General features: G+C 38.4%; 1 protein-coding gene across 1 annotated transcript in view; it reads left to right on the top strand.

Moving 5' to 3' along the window:
* Window positions 1-14971, top strand: part of TES (testin LIM domain protein) — a 28531-nt gene extending 13560 nt beyond the window's left edge. The window contains exons 3-7 of the mRNA XM_013367135.3: window positions 6536-6788; window positions 7951-8286; window positions 11669-11884; window positions 12430-12588; window positions 13703-14971. Of these exons, the coding sequence (XP_013222589.3) occupies window positions 6536-6788; window positions 7951-8286; window positions 11669-11884; window positions 12430-12588; window positions 13703-13894 (1156 nt within the window). The 3' untranslated portion in view covers window positions 13895-14971. The remainder of the gene's footprint in view (window positions 1-6535; window positions 6789-7950; window positions 8287-11668; window positions 11885-12429; window positions 12589-13702) is intronic.
* Window positions 14972-15297: the final 326 nt, after the last annotated feature.

Here is a 15297-nt window from a genome sequence, read left to right on the forward strand (position 1 = left end):
GGGGGCTTGTGCAGAGACACTAGAAAAACAGAACATAGTTAACATGCGTGGGTAATTTTATAAAACAGGATAAAAATTTTTGCAGGACTAAATAGTGTTGTTTATCCATGGTTATATGAGAAATTATGTCACTTCCTACTTGAGAGAAAGATCTTTGCTTAGGGCCAGTGTGATAAATAAGGAAATCACAAGTGGGGGGAGAAAAAAAGACTAAGCCAGTTAACTTTTTCTTAACTCTTCCTTTTTGTCGTCTTTTTCTTAGTTCCTGTTATTAAGAGACCTGGTAATTACTAGCTTGTTCTTCAACAGGGAAGAATTTGCGATAAGAAGATATAAAATGTCTGAAGTTATTTAGTCACATAATTGCATGTTTAGCAGGCTGGAATGTGTCTGCTTTGGTGTGTATATTAGGAGGTTTATGTGTGTCTTTTTCTTTAGACACGTTTCACAGTGTTCCTGCAGTTAGGGCTCATTGTGCCAGGTCCTGAACACTGTCTGTCCTGAAAAGTAAGAGCCTGTAGATGGCAGTGGATTAAATAGCAAGAAAGAAAAAGGCATAACGCCAGTGGCTGTTTAGTAATTGATATAGAAGGTGGCTGGAAGTAGTCTGAGAAGCATCTTCTAGCTGTCACACAAATGTAGCACATACATTTGAAATAGAGGAAAAGTTAGCCATTTGAGGCAATTCAAGCATGGGTCAGAAAAAAGCTGTTTCTGCTGGATGCAGGAAGGGTGTGAATCTGAAGTCTGAAATAATTTTTAACAGTTTTCAAAGGAAAAAAATATATTAATATGCTTTGCATGATACCAAGATTTCAGGATTCTACCTCTTGAACAGAAAGGAATGGATCCTAAATAGCTGTTCACCTAGTCATGTTAGCCTTAAAATCTGAAACTCATAAATAGAGGCAAACTGTAGCAGAAGTAGACTGAATATTGTTTTTATTACATGAATGATCAGTATTTCAAGTTAAATCACCAATTTCACTTTTTCTTCTCTGTAGGTAATAGGTATTGAAATAAGAATTGTAGTTAGAGAAGCTGTTACAAGTTGGGAAGGATCACTATGGTGCGTTGACCACAGCCAGCAGCCAAGCACCCATGGCAGCTGCTTGTTCTCTGTCCCCTTACAGCAGGGTGGAGGAGAAAAAGGGAAGAACAAAAGTGAGAAACCTCACGGGTTGAAATAGTCAGTTGAACAGGTGAAGGAAAAGGTTGGGGGGGGGGGAGGAAATGTTGCAAAAGCATTCATTTCCACATCCCACCAGCAGACTTGTGCTCAGCCAGTCTCCGAGCAATGGCCACATTGGAAGTTGGAAACCCTGCTTCTTCATCCTCTATCCTATCTTATTGCTGAGTATGACGTTGAATGGTATGGAGTATCCCTCTGGCCAATTAAGAGTCAGTTGTGCTTCCTCTCAGTCAGCTGTGCTTCCTGCCACCTTCTTGCCCACCCCAGCTTACTTGCTGAAGTAAGGGCAGAGGCCTAAAAGGAGCCCTGACACTGTGCAAGTACTGCTCAGCAATAGCAAGTGGTATCAGTGCTGGTTTAGCCACGTGTCCAAGACATGCACCATATGAGCACTATGAAGAAAGGTACCTGGGTGCCACTGGACCCAGCATGGTAGGTGAGGCAGTAGTTGTGTTTGCAGCAGGGCCAGGCTGCAGCCCTTGCTGTGCTCTGTGTAAGAGTGACACTGCCCTCTCCTGGGTGGAGCTGAGGAGCTTCAACAGATCATGTAATTCTTGTTCCCTGGTCTGATATAGGAGAAGTTCTGGTACTACCTCAAAGAGCTAGTTGTTATTTCTGTGTGTTTCTGCATGAAGGAGCCTCTCTGCCTTTTGGGGAAGTCAGATTGGAAAATTCAAAGAAATCCAAGTATACCAATCTCGTAGCAGGATTTTATGTAGAGTTCCTACACTGTTCTCTGTAATGGGAGAGTATGGAAAAATGCCTCTTCTGGGGTGGCAAGTGCTCTTTAAGCACTTTGTGCTATAATTCTTGGCACAGTGTGTGGGATGGTTATATAGGTGCAGAGCTGTTAATTTGGGCTAGTACAGAAATAGTGGTAAACAAAGCCCTTTTTAAAATTTGTTCCTAAATTTTGAAGTTCTGAAAGCCTCAGTGTTGTGAGCTGAACACAAAATGAATATGAGAGCTGTGGTCTATAACAGTAGCCGAGAGGTGAACAATTACCTGTGTAGCAGTGGCAGCAGGCAGGGTCTTCTCAGTTTGGGTGTTAGACTTCTTTCAATCTGCAAAACAGCCTCCACAGATTTAGCAGGGCAGGCTGGCTGTAAGAGGCTGCTGTTAAGGTATGTGTTTGCTCTTTGGGAATCTCTCACTAGAGGGAGGTGTGGGAAAGCAAAGTCAGAAGCTGCGAAAAGGAGGAGGGAATGTTCTGTTTTATCTTGTTCATGTATGTACTGGAAAGAAAAAAATTGTCACTGGTGTGGCTTCCCAAGGTAGTGGATAGCTTCTGAAGACAAGAATCTTAAGCTTGGGAGTGACCTTTTTCAGCATGTGGCTTCTCTGCACAGGTACGATCTCTGGAAGGCAGGAAGGGCTTTATTTGCTTTCACATTTTCTGATATTACAGCTGATGGACAAGTACTGAGGCACAGTTAGGATTTGCCAGGTATTTGTTGAGGGCTTTTCTGTGCTTGTGGCTGCCACCTCTTGTCACTAAGAGCCACTGCAAAGACAGTGTAGGAAGAGTCATGATCAGAATTATTTTTCCTTTCCATACACCAAAAGATAAAGTAGGAGGATGGCTGACATTTGGTTTTGGAGAAGGAACTGGAAGTCTCTGATCCTCGCTGCCAGTAGACATCCAGGACACAGGAATTCACCAGCTTGGGAGAAAGGGTGCAATCTGTTTACCTTCCTTCTTCCTCTTTCAAACCACCCAAGACCTGGAAGCAAGGTACAATCTGCTAGATCGTTCTTTTACAGTGATATGCAACTTTTAGTTCCATAAATATTTGAAGCTTCCTCCCCATCTTCCATGTTTTGAATGGGAAAAGCTTCCAGAACTGCTGAGATTTGTCTGGAGGAACATTTCTCTCCTTTGAAGTTCTGAGGGCAGGGCTATGAACACATAAGTTGGAGTCCTTAGTATCTCCTTCAATAGATTCTTGCTGAATGTCCTCAAGTGAAGGGAAAAATCTTTTCAGCAATTCAGATGGAGAGAACAAGAAATTGTCACTGCCTGTCTTCTTCATAGAGCCAAAGGAGATAAAGTCTACAAAAATACACGTGTATATACACTCGGACAAACATGTAACAGCAACTGGTTTTGCTGGTACATGTCAGGTGTTTGCTTTAACAACAACAAAAAGCATCAGTTTTCAGACGGACTTGTGAAGTGGGTCACTTCAGTGATACAGCTGTATTGTAGTGAAAGAAATGACCAGCTGACCTAGTCTAAGTAATTGACCACATCCCTTTTGAAGAAGGGACAGTGACTAATGAACAGGGCTCTGATGTGGCAACTCAGTGGAAGAAGGTATGACTAAATTGTGAACAGTACTCTGCAGGAAGAGTCATGTGTGTAAATGTCAAGTGGATATCTTTTAGGACTGGAAACTATTCAAGAAAAGGGATTATAAATCAGGACAGGAAACTTTTTTTGGCTGTTAGCGGTGTACAGATATCTTCATGTGGCTGAGATCCAGGAGAGCCTTGAGAAGCAGGGGAAATGGCAACAGCCTCAGGGATTTTCCTTTGATTTACTCAGTTATGGTGACATCAGCTGTGACTCAGCAGTCTCTGCATTCTTTATGGATAGTTTTCTGCATTTGGAGACTTAAGTATCCACAAGCCAGGGCCACTACACTTGTAATTTTGTAACATAGCCCCTATAACACCTTCCTACAAATTCCATGTAGGCAAAGAGTCAATCACTTTATCTTGAAAGAGCAAGTAGGTAACATTACACTGAAATGTACACAATCAAATTCTCCATCTAAGTAAGTCTGGGGTGGGGGAGATTACTGAGTATCTCATTCTTTTCAATGCAAATATAAAGCACAGTAGTTCTATGCTGGTTTTCACAGTGGGACCCAGCAAGGACCTGAGGACAAGCTGTGTACTTTCACTTCTTTTCAAGTATCTGTTAATCTATTTTTCAGGAAGACAGAAAATCTCGAGGATCCTGGAATTAGTGAAACAAGTTAAGCCTTCAAGGTGAAACTGAGGAAGATAAAAGCAATTGAGTCAGGGTGTTCTTCTAGCTTGTTGGGGATGATCTGTTTTCTGCAGGCTGTCGATGCTGCTTTGCTGTGGTTGGGCACTGTACAGAGTGGAGAGAGTACGGCAATATGAATTGTTCTTACTGAGTTCTGTTTTGCAAGCAGAGCAGTTCTGGGCAGTGAGACTATACTTGCATTAGTGTGCAGGTTGATTGAGCATGTCTGTCTGTTCACCAATGTTGTTAGATTACATCCTGTAAAGAGGCAAGGGTAAAACTGGGGCATACTGTTGCTTAAGTTGAAAAATGAAGAAAATATCTGCTAAGCTATAATATTATTCAAATAGATTAGCTACTTGAATATAAGTTTTATGTGTGCTGTGAGGCATATAGCTGCATGATGATCATCATGCAATAATTAATTAAACCTGCTAAAAATAAGGTCTGTTTCTGTGACCTAGTGTTGGATCTCAAAGATGACATGATTGAGAGTTGGTAATAAGGTACGATCACAGGCACACCTTAAAAGATGAGCAGAGTGAAGTATAAATTGCTTTATTAATATATTAAATAGCGTCTAAGTATTAGTTAAGTAAAGGACCCATGTAGATTGGTGCTGAAGACCTTACAAAATTTTATGTTACAAGTGTTTGAGATGCATAGTACAGCGTTTAGGCATAATGGGTGATGCTAGTTCATGGTTTGCTAAGTTGGGAGGTTGCAAAGTGCTCAGTGTTTACTAGGTGTCCAAATGAGTACCAGCTTTGAAATTCTGTGCATCTTTCCTGTTGTGGAAATGAGTTGGAAGTCATGCAAGCTGTCAGACAGCCTGCACTTCACTTATTGACTCTTTATGCTTTTATGCGTTGAAAAGTGAAGTCTATTCTGCTTAAGGTTCTTAATTTCATTGTTATTTTTAGAGAGGAGTGGCTCATTTCTATTGCAGAGTTAGCTATTTTTAATTTTGAGTGGGCTTCATAGATTAGGTTTCCATGAATTATGGTTGCTGTATGATCACATGACCAGGCAGCGTTCATCACTCACTGAAATGATTGTACCCCACATGGAAAACTGGTGTATGTGCGTAGTGTGTATCTTTGGGCTGTCTGTGCATCACTTCACATGCCCTGTTCTGTGCAGATCCTCCTTCCTTCCTTCCTTTCCACCACCCAATGGGTCTGCGTGTTCTTGTCATGTACCTGTTAGATGCCGTAAGGTATGTGTCTTGCCTTCTAGGCTTTAGAAGGCAAGATGCAGAACAATATGAGGGGTTTGGGAAACAGAGTTGAGAATCATTTTATAGGTAGTAGTTTCATGCTACTTGCTATGTGAGAAATAAATAATCGGATAAAATATTACTCATTCCTTTTAAAGCTCTAGAGATCCAGAAGGCTTCACTAATTTCCTTATACTGTGGCTGACTGCTTTGAACTGAAGCTCTGGGAGAGCCATTAATAAATAGTAAGCTAGCTTGTCTAATTCAAAGTTCTGTTTATTATATGTGAATTGTTTAATTATGATTAAGGTAATAAATTGCTATCTAATAGCCCTTAATGAAAGGAGCTCAAACATGTTGTATATCAAAGAATACCATTTATATCTAAGTAAGGCCTTCTACCTTGTAAGGATGATATCTGGGAGAATTTTCTGTACGGCATGTGCCAGAGTACCTCTAACTTGGTTCAGAGCTGTTTGAAAGGCTATGTCCATATAAGCCTTTTGCTTTTCTTTCATCTTCTCTTTTAGATGCTGAACTTTGAACAGCGCTTGGTGCAATTACACTGTATATCTGTCTGTACGCATTTTTTTCCTTTCTAGGAAATATTTGTTTCCACTTGAGAGCAACTCTGTGAAGAGCATATGAAGAGAATAGTATAGAATGTGTGTGTAATTTTTGAGTGTGTAAAGAGAACCTGAAAAACTAAAAGCCCAAGTAAAGGGTTGCTGGGGGGATCATGTGGATGCATTTAAGTTAACTTATGGGTGACTACCCATACTAAATCTGGTAGGTGGGTGATAATGGACGTGTATGTGTGTGATCACAACTGAGATGTAACTGAAAGAATGATATAGCATCATATTCAAAATGCATTAGTGTAGTTGACTGATATCTGTCTGACCACAATATCTGTGAACAAATAATGTAAGTAATACAACAGGAGAAATGAAGAATCTCCTCAAGAGGTGTTTGATGTATTGCAGAATAATTTGCATATTCCCTAATCAAAGCGCTGAAAATAAGACTTAGGGTTCCCGGTGGTGTGGTTACCATGTTTGCAGCTGGTGCAAGTTGTAATGTTCAGCTGAAACTGTAACTTTGTTGCTCTTTCCATAAATTTCAGAAAAATATGCCGCAACTGCAAATGTGGCCAGGAAGAACATGATGTCCTCACAAGCAATGAGGAAGATCAGAAAGTGGGGAAACTATTTGAAGACACAAAATACACGACCCTTATTGCAAAGCTGAAGAGTGATGGCATTCCCATGTATAAACGTAATGTAATGATACTGACTAATCCAGTGCCAGCCAGAAAGAACATATCCATCAATACTGTGACTTATGAGTGGGCTCCTCCTGTGCAGAATCAGACACTTGTAAGTCCAGCTCAACTCTTCTTCATGTGCAAGGCAGGAGTTGATGGGAGGTAGAGAAGCAGAGCTTACCCGAAGGATAAATTTGCCTCTTGTGGTCATTCTGTGTATACCTCTTTTTTTTTCCCTCTTCAAAACTGAAAAGATGGTACCTGCTCAATGAGTGTTGCCTGTGTCATCTTGCAGATATGGATGCTTCTCTGTGGAACTTCTTGAGAAATCGGGAGATGAAGTTTTTTTTAAAAGACAGGATTAAGACTTATTTGCTGAGTCCCTAGAGTGCAATTTCACTAACCTGCCTTTTTTAGTAAACTTAAAAAAAAATTGCGTGGAGTGTGTCCTTAAAAACAAAAAATAAAAAAGCCTCTGAACACCCCACAACAATTTATGTCATTGTTTAAAACTAAGGGGAACACTGTCTTGCTTATAGCTTTTACTGTATATGGTTAGAACAAGGTCAGTGTTGACATCTAAAAGAAGAGCTCTCTTCCAGCATGTTTTCAGCTGAAGTAGATGAGATGGTAGATAGCCTTCTGAGGATTTTGCTTTGCTTTTCAAACTTTGATTACTAATTTACTCTACTGCAGTGTTGTCATCCATGCTGGAGTCACATTATCTCTGATCTACCTCTCAAAATCTTTTTTTCAGTGAATTAATCAAGCTTTGTGTGTCTAAATCAATTGGTAATTAATATTCAGTTACCACTTTGATTTTTAGGCTTGTACTTGCTTTATTAGAACTAGAGCTTTCGTATTTATTCAACTAGAATTATTTCTGCAGTGGGCTGTGTGTCCCAGACAAACTATTTCAGCCTCTACTTTTTAAAGCTTTACTGATGACCAGCAGTTTAAGACAGCTTTGAAGAGACAAGGTGCTTTGTAATTGTTAATTATTGTTTACTCTGAGAAGTCACAATTCCGTTCTGTGAGAGGCTTAAAAGGAAGCCTGTCTTTTACCCTGGGAAGAAGCCAATTAATGCATCTGCTGTATTTTATCTCCATCTACTGTGTTTCAGGAGCTTAATGTTTATGGAAAAAAAAACACCTTATTTTTGATAAATTTGACTGTCGCTAACAACAGTAGACATTATTTTAACTGGGTGTTTGCTTAAAAGGACGGGTCTGTAGTTGAAGCAGCATCTGATATCTAATTCCTCCTGGTTCAGGCTAGGCAGTACATGCAGATGCTGCCCAAGGAGAAGCAGCCTGTTGCTGGCTCGGAAGGCGCCCAGTACAGGAAGAAGCAGTTGGCCAAGCAGCTGCCTGCTCACGATCAGGATCCTTCAAAATGCCACGAGCTCTCCCCCAACGAAGTTAAGCAGATGGAACAATTTGTGAAGAAGTACAAAAATGAGGCGCTTGGCGTAGGAGATGTCAAACTCCCTGGTGAGGCGGAAACGAGAGCTGCCAACAAGAATAACGTGAGCAATGGTGACAGAAGCACTTCGGCTGCTGTAGGAGCGATGGAGGACAAGTCCCCAGATCAGAAGGCATCTCAGTATGTAAGTATAATAAAGGAAAGATAAAACAAGAACGTATAGTACCATCTGAGTGCTCTCTTTAGTCATTTTAGCCCAATTAACTTGTTTGTGAATTTGGAATGGTGAAAATTTGGGGAGGGAAAGAAAGAAGGGGAACTGGAAAACATTGTGAATGTCTGCACAAAACCCTGGTTTTTGTCTGTATTTAGTGCATTGCAGCAAAGAACTTCTTAAGTGACCTTTTCATCCTTATTGCAAAAGCATGTTAGCTTGAAGATAGAGTGTAGCAGGGTGGCTTTTGCAGAATAATAATCAAGAAACTTGTGTAGTTTTGTGGAGTAATTGCTACACTTTTTTCCTCTGGAATAGTTTAGTTTAGTTTAATTTTAGAAGCCAATTTTCTTCTCTTTCTTGGAAGAGCACCAGTATTACCTATTAACAAATTGCATTTAAAATTAAACTAAACTAACACATTAACACCTCTCCCTCACATCTCCAACAAGAAAAGCCGTATAACAGCTGTTTAATCTTTCTTTGATCTAATTTTTTTCTTTGGCATCTGATTTCTCAACAAAAAATAAGATTTGTAATAATCTGGCTTTCAGTGATACTTCTAAACCTATAGCCTTAATAAAGTATTTCTGATGTAACTTGCTAACATCTACTATGCATGTCTCTGCTACTAATTATGAATACAAAATAGAGGTAAGATTACTGAAATAACATTAGTTTAGTGAAGGCAGACCTTCCGAGTGGCAAAAGCTACTGTAACTTGATTTCCAGAAATGTTGATATTGTAGGTATGAATCCCCAAAGTTATTAATCTCCAGGCTACTTACAGAAAATGCATATTCTAGTTCTAAATAGAGATAAAAGTTTAACATAGTTGAAGTCTGGTTTTCAGTGGTATTGAGGGACATTGTGTGCTGGTTTTGGTGTTGTTTTGGTGTTTTTGTTTTGTTTTGTTTTTTTAATTGACAAAGGATATTACTTCTGATTTAATTCACATGGAATATAAAATTAACATTTGTATTTTAGCTTTGAACACGCCCATTTACCTCAATCTGTCATATGCTGTGCCATTTGGTTACCTGTAGCTACTTTCTAAAATTAATTATTGAATTATTTTTGCCATTATCTTGTCATAGACATTCTAACATACTGAAGTTATTTTATTGTGGCTTGATTACATTGCTGTCATTTTGTGTAACCCAGCTGCTTCTGCTGGGTTACTGCAGATTCACCACAGCAATTCTTCTCTTACCTCCTCAAGGTAATACAGAATTGCTCACCCTGCAGTGTACCCCACTGGCCAACTGACTTCGACTCTGTTAAGTCAAGGGCAGAAGTTACTCTGTCCTCTTGAGTAATTGTATCAAAAGGCGCTTCATTTTTATACTATACCTGTTTAGTACTTTCAGAGTTTTCTCTGCTTGAGCAGCTGGATATGCCTCCTAGCGTTAAGGCCAGGGATCTCATCACTGTGTGCAGTGATTTAGAAAGAGGCTTAGAAATGTTTAGTAGGGTAAGTGAACATTTGAGTTGCTTGTCTATTGTTGGTACTAAATAATCAGGATTTAGATATACCATTTTGAAGTATTTTTTTTCCGATTTCTGCAATGTGACTGAGTCTCAGCTATATGCTGTAGCACTATGTCAACTTGTTTCTTTTTTCTTTTTAAGAGTTCAAAATAAACCAATACAGAGAACAACTCTTAAATACCTTGCAGAAGAATTATTGTCCTTGTCTATGCTTTTTTCTATCTGTTAGTGCTGAATTTTCTTTTTTTTCTCCAAATTTTCTTCACCAGCTTTCAGACTGAGTCTGAAAGCATGTTTTGCTGTAGCTGTGGCAAATAGAATCTCTTGAAAAAGTTATTACAGGAATGGATTGTAATTCTTCTGAACATGACTTAAAAAAAACCCAACAGCTATACAACTAGGTCTTCACTATTAATATCAATATTCCAGTAATAATTGATTGTGTTTTAAACAATTAAATCTATTTCACCATGATTAAAAGCTGAATAACAGAAAAAGGGATATCCAGCATATTTTCATATTGTAAAGAAGCAAATCTCTTTATGTCCCTTTTAAGCACCTAGACTGGGGGTTTTGCAAATGGTAGGTAAACTGTCTTGTCCTGATCTGGGTCTATAAAACTACTAAACCTTCCAGTTTACTCCTCTTGGAATAGGAGGTCTAAAGTAGAAAGAAAAGTCAAAAAGCTTTATATACATATGTATATTTATATTTCCCTTTTCATTCTTTTCCAAGTTGTGCTTCCTCCCCTTTTGATGTCTGTCTTTGTTTGTCATGAAATATGCTTATCTGAAAAAAGTGTGGGGATCTGATCAGTATGCCTAAAGTTGAGACACTTTAAAAAAAAAAATATATATATATATATATAGATGTGCGTGCGTGTGTGTGTATATATATAAAAACAAACACGATTGAAAACAGAGGCTATTTGTGGCTGGGCCTGTAGTGATGTGAATCATAGAGAAAACCCTCCCAGGATGTTCAGCCCAGTCCACAGACTAACTGGATTGCAGGAAATGCCAAGCTGGTGATTAAACTGTAGATTAAAATTTTTGTTTCAGTAACATAAGCCACTTGTGTTTTTTTTGACTTGATGACAAAACCCTCTCTGTAAGCAGGTAGAAGGCAGAAGACTGACTATGAACATTTTGGAACTACTTGCAGTGTAGTGTATTCATATACTTTGTGGTCCCTTTTCTATAATCACTCTCTCTATCCTAAAGTGGTTAATCACCAGCTATTGGACAACAGCCATGAATGACTGGTATCGCTAGAACACAGCTTTAAACAGAATGAGTCTGCAATGTTAACACTTTTTTTTTTTCTCACTAGTGATGCAGATATGGCTTGATCTTTTCATGACCTATAAGTACAGCCATTTTCTTGTAATACATTCTAGTGATAGTCTAGTCAGCTTGGAAGGCTTCTTATTATTCTTTCCTTGAGTATGCAGGACTAATAGAACATAACATGAATTTAATTGTGTGGTGGTGTTTTTTTTTTTGTTTGTTTGTTTTTTGTTTGTTTGTTTTTTTTTAAAGAACTGGGCTGTAGCTGTAAGAATGTGAATATAGCAAAATACTATAATCCGTTAGTACAATGTCAGTAGAATGTACGTCATTGTAACTTACTTAGATAAATCTGTACTGTGGCATCATGTCACACTACTATCTGATCATGGGACTAAACTTATAAATATGTACTGTGGCATCATGTCACGCTACTATCTGATCATGGGACTAAACTTATGCTTTAATTTCGGTCTGGGAAGGTGGGATTTATTAAATATGTAAGTAATATGTAATTGCTGTAAATGTACCTCTTCAAAGACTTATTTAACTTGGCAATAACCTCTTTCCAGTCCTGCTATCGCTGTAAACTGAACATGAAAGAAGGTGACCCAGCTGTCTATGCAGAACGTGCTGGATATGACAAATTGTGGCACCCAGCTTGTTTTGTCTGTTGCACCTGCAGTGAACTTCTAGTAGATATGATCTATTTTTGGAAGAATGGTAACCTGTACTGTGGAAGACATTATTGTGATAGCGAAAAGCCCCGCTGTGCTGGATGTGACGAGGTAGGAAATATTCTAGTCCTTTGTTTTAGCACACAAGTTTGCTCCCCTGAGAAGTGAATATGATTTTTAGTGAAATATTTCAGTGCAGGGAGATGATGTGCCTTCACCAGCTTTAGCTGATTGTGGTTGCAAGAAACTGAAACTAATATGGGCACTTCACATTCAGGAAGATCCACAGCTTGCTTTGGATTTAGTGGAGCTTTGGGGCAATCTACGGGGACATAAGATATAATATGTGAGTGCAAATTCTTCTATGAAGTCCAGTTATGCAGCTCTTTCCTCATGAAGGACACTAGGGGGAGCGCCTTACTAAATAACACTTTGTGCAGCGTACAGAGAACAGCCTGCCTGGCTTCTTTTGCATCTACTGGCTCTTAATAAAACAGTCTAACAAATGAATGCATCCATTTTTGTTGTTGACATCATTTGAAACAGTGAAATCACCAGGAGTTCCTTGGAAATTACAAAACCTCCTGAGGCTAGCTTTATTTAAATAAGTACTATTCAAATGCATATGTTAATATTGGTTTGTGTCTTCCTTATAGCTAATATTCAGCAATGAATATACTCAAGCGGAAGGTCAAAACTGGCATCTGAAACACTTCTGCTGTTTTGATTGTGATTGCGTTTTGGCTGGGGAAATCTATGTAATGGTGAATGACAAGCCAGTCTGCAAACCCTGCTATGTGAAGAACCACGCTGCGGTAAGGTCCTTCCACACATGTCGGTGCTGTGAAGGAAGGGAACATAAATCTGTGGAGCTTGAAGCTCCTCCTTTCTCCCAGTGTGGGAGTATCTGCAGAGTATAAGTTGAATGCAAGTTTAGGCTCAAGTCAATCTGCTTTTCCCCCTTTGAATAAAACCTTAGAAACAGACAAGTATTTTGTCAGTTCACAAACTTAAAAAAAAGCCACTGGCAGGGTTGAGGCTGTTCTGAAAATACCTTTAGCTTTGCCAGTGGTGAAGCAGGATTATGTAACTGGAGTAGTAAAGTAGGTGAACATGAATAATGCTGCCAAATGTTTAGTTTGTGTCAATCATAGTTCATTGAGACCAGTGGGATTCAACTTCAGCTGGTCTGCTAACAGCCTGTAGTGGCAACTGCCTTCTAGGTACTTGGTTTCTTTGTATTTCTAACCACATGAGTTATAAAGGAGAGTGACTGACGGGATAAAGCTACAAGTTTGGGAAAGGATGGTAGTTGTTTCTAATCTGAGATAATGGCCCATTCATGTCTACCAGTTAACTACCTATTAGTTGGGAGTTCAGTCCAATGTGCATCTATACTCTTAATGGAGGGAAAAACTGATATCTCTAGCTGGCAGTTAATAATCTTCTGAGGTAGGTGTGACAAACTGCCTTTTGGAGAGGCTTCTTTTTTTTCTCTTAAAACAGTAACTTCCTTCAGATCTAACTTTTGATAACCAGATTTTAAGCTTAATTAAATGCAAAACTTTTTAGTAATCTTTAATTATTTGATGTTTCTTTACAGCTGCCAATGCCCAGGAAAATTTATAACATATGGGTTAATATATGAAAACCTGTGTGTTTGGCATAACAAGATTTTATCATTTAAGTGTAGTCCCAGCAGCAATTAACATCTCATGTGTATTTTGTTATTTTGTTTTGTGTCCTCAGCTGTATTTTGTTTGGAAACTCTGCTTATTTTTAATAAAGGAAAATCAAAAGCTGGAGGCTTATTTCCAAGGCTTCTTTTAACATCTGTCTCCTCAAAAAACATTTAAGAATTCCAGCTTTTATTGGACCTGTAGAGAGGATGGGTATGCTTCATTTAAGTGTCATTTTGTTTCTAAACAGATCTGCCAAGGTTGTCATAATGCTATAGATCCGGAAGTTCAGCGTGTGACATACAACAACTTCAACTGGCACGCTACGCAGGAATGCTTCTTGTGCTCCTGTTGCAGCAAGTGCCTAATTGGCCAGAAGTTCATGCCAGTGGAAGGGATGGTGTTCTGCTCAGTGGAATGTAAGAAAAAGATGATGTCTTAAGAAAAGATGTGCACACAACCAGGTGTTGCTGCATTCCAAAGGCTCTTGCATTTCTACTGTAAAATATATAGTGTTGGGGCATTTAAAGTTATTGAAAGTATTAAGTAGTATTTTCCCAAAGATTTGTTTTGAGTGACTAAAACTTGCTACATAATCTTTGTTTCTTAGCCATAATAATGCTTTCTTTTTTGGAATATTATTCCTGAGTCTTATGTCATGTGACTTCATATCCCAGAAATGTAAGAAAAAATGTGGTATGAACTATATACACTTTAAGGGAGCTCTTCACAGTGAAGGATCTTTTTGTTGTATCTTGCTTAATGGAAGAAGTAAAAATGGAAATATTCCAGTTTATCTTGTTTTGTATGATAAAAGTTAACTCTTCCATTTTCAGTTTCACTAATGTATCATTTTTATAGTTTCCCTGCTTTCATCAAGCACTTTAGACAGAATGATCAGCTTTACTGTCACATACAGTTTTGTTCACTAGACCTCAAGGATTCAGGGAGAATGAAGCTTAAAAAAGATGCCTGTAATCATTTGCTTGTTGTTGACACAGGGCTTCTTTGGGTAGTGACTATTCCCACATCTAGTTCATAAAGTTAGTGGGTGTCACTCTTATCCTTTCAGAACTCGGTTCTGTTTTTTCATGAATGTTCTTTTCAAAAATTGTGCCTTCTATCAGAGGGACGCAGCACACAATACCGTACGCATTTCCAAGAATGTAATTCTGCAAAAGGATCATACTTAGGCTTTTGATTTTTGATTTGTAAGTTTTTAACCAAAGTACAAAGAAGTCTTTCCCAGAAGACTTCCAGTATTCGAGTGAAAATAAAATCACAGCTCTGTATTAGCTTTGCTTACTAGATAAACCAGATGTGTGGTTCTCTTTCTTTTCTTGAGAGTTACAAATGTACAGTAAAACTTGTTAGTTATTATTGTGCCAAACAGTGAATGGAGAGTCTTTGGCCTAAAAATAAAAAAATCTATGCAAGTCTAATGTTCAACTTTTTTTTTTTTTTTTATGGTGGCTGTATTGTAACACTTACAAATAAAAATTAATGTTGTTCACTTGAATTGTCTATTGATTCTGTTCTTGTTGAATCCCCTTTAGGGGAGGCAAAAAGAAGGGCAAATGTTTCCATACTTCTCGTTAGCTTTGAGATTATTTTAAAAAAAAAAAAAAAAAAAAAACAAAACAAAACTGAAGGCCTGTATAACTGTAAGTGCTTACTGTCTTGTATTTGTAGAAATAGTAGAAATATACACAACTTGAACTTAACATGAATTTACGTTTTGTTCACGTAAACTCTGCCCTTAATATTTTGAGACATGGCATGGGAAGTTTTGAATTCACACAGGTGAGCTAATGTGCTGAGAAAATGAAGTGTATTGTGGTCCTT

This window comes from Columba livia, chromosome 1 (assembly GCF_036013475.1).
Source record: "Columba livia isolate bColLiv1 breed racing homer chromosome 1, bColLiv1.pat.W.v2, whole genome shotgun sequence".
Taxonomy (NCBI): Eukaryota; Metazoa; Chordata; class Aves; order Columbiformes; family Columbidae; genus Columba; species Columba livia.